Raw genomic sequence first — 6,000 nt, 5'->3', positions numbered from 1 at the left:
AGTCATTGGTTTTGAAGAAGAGTTACAAACTGAAACATATCTTCATCTTGATGAAAAAAGATGAACCATAGTGTTTTACTTGGGATGCTTAGTAAAGTTGGAATTATCTAAGTCATAAATATCATTTTTTATTTTTCATGTGATTTTTTTGTCATTAGACAATTATTACTTGTACTGACATTTTGTTTGATTGTTTTAATTTTTTATGAGATTTTCTACTATAAGAATAAATGTCGAGTGTATGTGTGGTTCTTCTTTTACTGAATCAGGTAATGTAATCAAATTAAAAATATTTTTATTTCGATAATAAGTTCTTGAAAGTTAAGGTATAAATTTTAATTTTTTTATATAGTTTAAACCAATATGATTTGAGCTATTCCTTTCATTTCCATTCAAACATGGCTTTACGATATGTCTTTCATTTCATTTCTTCCATTTATTTTCTCCTCATATCCCTTTTCTTTCATTTTCCTTTCTTTTCTTTATGTTTCCATTACCCCCTTTCCTTGCCTGTCCCTCCATCGTTCCTTCCCGCCACCTACAAAATACATCCCTCCATCCAAAACAAAGCCTTCGTTCCCGCCACCTACAACACACACCCTACAACCCCGGGCGCACATATTCCCTCCCTCTGTGTATTTTCCTCTCCGTCGCATGCTCATGGTTTTCCCTCGAAAGGACGCACCATCTGACGCGAAGCCCAGGCAGGGCGGTTCCATCCGTCCTCCCTCCTCGGCGGCAGGAGAAGATGGCGGGAGGCGTATCGACGGCGATGATAGCAGCGGCACGATGGTCGCTTTGTTGGCGGACGCTGGCTGCACCCTTTGCACGTCCTTGTCCTCGCCCTTCCCCTTCATCCTTCCCGACGTCAACGCGTTCCAACGTCGCCTCGAAAAACTCCTTTCCTCCTCCTCCTCCTCTCAACCTCCCAACAATGTCCTTTCTGCTTTCTTGTCCGGTTTCTCTTCCTACATCCAAAACCCTCTCAATTTTAAAAGGTATTTGCTCATGTCGAAACGCTTCCTCTTCCATTGCATATCTCCACGTAAATAGCAACATATTGCAGTTCCTCTAACTTCTTCACGTGTCATTCTCAAGGGCCCTTAGGGTCTCAGCTTCTTGCGGCAACAGCCTTGTTCGGATCCTTCTCCTCGTCCCCCCGCTGCAACTACCTCTCCAAAACCTGCTTCTTGGGAAGATGCCGGAGTTTTTTGTCTCCGACTGCGAAGCATTGACGGATGATGTGGCGAGGCTCATTGTGGACCAATTTCGTTGGCTTGATTTCCTGGTAGACCCGCGGGCGTTTTCCGACAAGCTCTTGCAAGTTCTTTCCATTTGCCCATATTCACTCAAGAAGGACATCATCGGGTCATTGCCAGAGATCCTCGGGGACCAGAATCATGAAGAGGTGATCTCCACGCTTGAACGGATGTTGCTCGAGGACTCAGAACTCCTTGTCCCTGTGCTGGAATCCTTTTCAAACCTGAATCTTGACAGTCAATTGCAGGAACAGGTCCTGCCAACCATACAGAATCCCTTTCCTGTTCTTCTCCTAGCGTTTATCATGAGAAATATTTTTAGTCTATTTATAGTTGATTGCATTTCTGACGAAACAAGGGCGCACTCTGTCCTTTTCTTTTTTATGTCTTGTTTGAAGGTGGTCACAATTGCCCTCTCATGCATCAGGACAGTGAGCGCCGACCATCTGCCGCATCTGTTGCGGTTCTTACTTCTTTCTGCAACACCAGCGAACGCAAAAAGGATAATCTCGCACGTCCGCAAACACGTAATATTCGGAGGGACAATCGATTGTCGCGCTTGTAAGAACAAGAAGCTGACGGGAAAGTCTGCTGCGGTTAATGCGGAGGCCTTAGTTTACGAGGCTTTGCGTTCAAGCCTTCGATTTAGGAACGTAAGATCCTCACGCTTGTTTGGTTCTTTGTCTGCTTGTCTATTTGTTGGTTGTCCTTTGGACTCCATCCTGCAGGTTCTCTTGAACACTCCCTCCTATATTTCGTATTTTGCTGCTCTTCCTTTTTTTTTCTCATCCATACGTGGCAGGTTATTTGTGAGACCATCTTGAAAGAGCTCAAGTGCATTGACAAGGCACATGACTATAAGGCCCTTGATGTGTGGCTGCTGATTCTGATATTCTCAAACCGGGGCTCTCAAAGCAAAGCAAAAAAGGTTATGAAAAAGAAAATTGTTGATGGTTTGCTGCGCGAGACATTGTTTGGCCAGTGCATTTATGGGAACAGGCATTTGGTTCAGGTCAATCTTGTAACTTGCGTCGGTAGCATTCATGTTCTAACAGATTTCCAGAAGTTGCTCCACTGACCTTTCTATGTTTTCATTTTTCATCTCATAATCAGGATTGTTTCTCCTCTTTTGTTTCAATTGGAGAGTTCCTCCTTGCATGTAAAGAACAAAATGCAAGAGAATTTGGTGTCTATATTTACATTACCTTGTTTGAAGAGTTTCTCGACCGATTTTCCCGAGACCAAGTATGGTTTGCTTCACTTGCAGCTTCTTTTCATTTCAGCGGTGCAGAAGAAAAAACTTCAGCTTTAAGATACTTGAATTTGTTCGCCTATCTGTTTGGTTTGTTGTGAGCTTCAATTTTCAAATTCTTATAAAAAAATTAACTGCCTTGACATGTATGCATTTTCTTGCAGATTCTTGGTTCACTTATTATGCACATTGGCTCTGGTCTAAGTTTTGAAGTGAACTCTGCTCTGGAGACCTTGGTCTTGCTTTCATCCAAATACTCACAAGAGCTCATTTCAAATTGCTCACAAATATATGGTTTGTATCTAAAAGTTATCCTCATTGCTAATTTCAGCTGTTTGGTTATATGAAGCTAACCAATACCCTTTAATGGATTACCGCAACCTCTACTTTACAGGTATTCTGGACTATCTAGAGGGATTTAATGAAGACAATCTACATAAGGTTTCTTGTTCTATATCTTCCATCTGCATCCAGAGGCTCTTTTCTTGCTTAATGTACTTTTCCATTTCAGTAATAAATTTTAAAACTAAGGAAACTAAATAAATGAAAAAGGAATGGGTGGAGAGAGCCCATTTCAAGTAAATGAAATTGAAAAAGGAGTGAGAGTAGTTGGAAATTGCCATGACACACATGTTAAAGAGAGGTGTAACTATATGTAGAAATTTTAGGGCCTTATTCAATTACAGGATTATGAAACCCCATCCAGTTGGATATAGGTTAGAGTCTGGTCAAGTAAGCTAAATTTTAGTTCATTCTGTTCCTTCATGTGCAATGTGTTAATTAATGACTTGCAACTAAATTTTAGTTCATTTATTATATCTAATTCATGTCATTAGCTCATTTGGAGATACTATGTTGCTAGGCTATCTGGTGGTAGTGAATGACTTCACAGAGGGTGTACTGAATGCCCCTTACTGCAATCTAAAGAAAGAGTCTTTCACCATCATGTTCGTTATGACCTAAGCTCCCAATTATATGCTCATTCTAGTAGAATAAATGTACTGCAAATAAACAACTTGTAAATCAATTGAGAGTTTGAGATAGTTCGCATACACCAGCCTGAAATGGAGAATTGTTGAAATACCAACTATTACTTTCTAGTTTCTATTCTTCTCCTTTTGCTTGCATATCATACACATATAAGTATTTCTAGGAGAAATTTCTCTGATAATATCAAACATACCTTGAATTTGGAAGTAGGAGCAATTTCCCTCTTCCACCGCCTACTAGGGGAGCTTTCTCTAGAAATCCTTCCCCACCAAAACAGGAAGTGCAATCAAAACCTCCCTATGTTGATGCAACTAGTTTGAAAAGCTTTATAAAGCATAGTGAGTAAACGCTGACAGCAGGGCTAGGCTTATGTATACGTATGTTATCTAAATGTGTACGTTTTTGGTTCTTTTCTTTGACATGTTTTTGTTTGTGTACAAGATATGCACACAAGAAATACCAGCCTTATTATATTAGGGGCAGACAAATTACAAAGGAAGTAAAAAGTCAGGATATGGAAAAATGCACACATGATAACAGACAGATTTCCATCTAAATAGAGAAGTAGAGCCACTTCAGAATTAAAATGCACACAGAAGCATAGTTGGCAAACCTGTGGATCAGCTAACCGCTGATTGCCGGTCAGTTAGTTGCCTCAAGAACTTGTCTGTGTTAAGTCAAAACTTTTAATTTTGTATTTTGAAGAGAAAAAGAGAGATGGAGTCCCGAAGTATGCAAAAGTATAGACAGCGAGAGCAAACTGGGTACAACCACTGACAGGCCATTGGTGGAAGCCAGCATTGGTGCAGGGACATGTGGTGGGAGAATGGCATGTGGATGGAGAATATGGTTCATAAAACCTTGAAGGCTTAGAGTGTAGATGCCAGATTCTAAAGACGACCCTGTTTTAACTAGGAATCATGTCAAAAACTGATTCAAGTCACTTGTAAATCAGTATCTTAGTTGTTGAAATCAGGTTGAAAGAAGAGAGCAAAATCAGTCTTCATTAGAAAGCCCTAATTACTTTTTGTAGTGATTAGGGGCGGCAAAGGGAATTACAATTCACTAAGAAACATTAAAATAATTACTACCACATGATTTATAAATATTTTATAAAAACCACCTAACAGCTATCATTATTTCTCAACACAACCCCCAAGCTAGAGCATATATGTCAATTAAGCTCAGCTTGTTACAACATTCTGAAAAAACAGAAATAAGAAGAGGTTTGGCAAATACGTTTGCAACTGGATTGTTAGCGATGCATGTCACAACTTTATTATCACATAACATATTCATGGCAAAGATACTTGAATTCATAGACATGCATGCATTGATTTCATCCACATCATCTCGGTGGCAGTTTGTGCCATAGCTCTATATTCAGATTCTGCATTTAACCTAGCTACTAATTTATGTTTTTTACTCTTCTTCGGTAACAAGTTTTGATGTAATCTAACTTGCAAATAGACAACATATGCTAGGACGATGGAAACTTCTAAACTAACTTACTTACACAAGAAGACAACAAAGGGAATACAACACAAGAAGACAACAAAGGGAATACAACAAAGAGCATACACGAGAGGCACCTCCTCTCGTGTATGCTCTGGGTCCACAGGTGATCCCACGGTTGAAGGCTCATGAACTGCACCGATGCCCGAATGTGGAACCTGAGGCAAGGAACTGGACCCAGGAAAGTGACGAGTCTGGTCCTGCCCTGCATCAAGTTTCCTCCAACAAAAGCACAAAAACCTGTGGTTGACTTTCCATCATCAATGGATCCTGCATAGTCAACATCAGTAAAAACATTAATGTCAAGGGAGGAACCTTTTATAAATAGCCCTTTTCAGGAGAAGATTTTAAATATTTGAGGCTTGAGCACCACCATAGCAGTCTCCCATTGCACGTTTTGCGGTTTGTCTATAAACTGATTCAACTTCCCAATCACTAGAGATATATCAGGTCTTGTGACAATAGGATATAAGAGTTTACCTATCAAAGAACAATATGTTTTACTATCTAGATGCTCTGAATGTTCATCATGTTGGTGAAATCTAGGATTCATCGAAATAAATACAGGTTTTGCCTAAGAGTCCTGTCTCCTGTAAAAGGTCCATGACATACTTCCTTTGAGATAATACAATGCCTTCTTTATTTTTTGCAACTTCTATTCCTAAGAAATATTTGACAGAACCAAAATCTTTTGACACAAAATTCTGTTGTAAATATTTCTTGGTTTCCTGGATATCAATTTCACTGTCGCCTGTTAGACTTTTAGACTTTTCAAGTTGAAAAATTTAAACTCATGTTCTGAATCGAAAACTGTATGTGTGTGCGTGTGTGTGTATCTAAAGGATCTGTTTCATGGAACCACACATTGTATTAGAGACTTCTTATATTGAGGTAGGTTCCTAGAAATGCTTTAATGTTGCATGAGGAAAATAAACTTGTTATGGATGTAAGACTATACGTGCTTTACGGTGACAAATATTGCTA

General features: G+C 39.5%; 1 protein-coding gene across 2 annotated transcripts in view; it reads left to right on the top strand.

Annotated features, from left to right (window-relative positions):
- The first annotated feature begins 595 nt into the window (after positions 1–595).
- Positions 596–6,000, top strand: part of LOC116265003 (uncharacterized) — a 47,598-nt gene continuing 42,193 nt past the window's right edge. The window contains exons 1-7 of one of the 2 annotated variants that reach the window (XM_050080669.1): positions 596–998; positions 1,099–1,513; positions 1,658–1,912; positions 2,062–2,271; positions 2,373–2,504; positions 2,676–2,805; positions 2,906–2,952. In XM_050080669.1, the coding sequence (XP_049936626.1) occupies positions 655–998; positions 1,099–1,513; positions 1,658–1,912; positions 2,062–2,271; positions 2,373–2,504; positions 2,676–2,805; positions 2,906–2,952 (1,533 nt within the window). In that variant the 5' untranslated portion in view covers positions 596–654. Of the gene's footprint in view, positions 999–1,098; positions 1,514–1,657; positions 1,988–2,061; positions 2,272–2,372; positions 2,505–2,675; positions 2,806–2,905; positions 2,953–6,000 lie in introns of both variants that reach the window. The other variant, XM_050080670.1, reaches the window with a different exon arrangement.

The sequence above is a fragment of the Nymphaea colorata genome, chromosome 11 (genome assembly GCF_008831285.2).
Source record: "Nymphaea colorata isolate Beijing-Zhang1983 chromosome 11, ASM883128v2, whole genome shotgun sequence".
Taxonomy (NCBI): Eukaryota; Viridiplantae; Streptophyta; class Magnoliopsida; order Nymphaeales; family Nymphaeaceae; genus Nymphaea; species Nymphaea colorata.
Note: the sequence above shows the minus strand (reverse complement) of the source record. Positions and strands in the feature narration are given on the sequence as shown.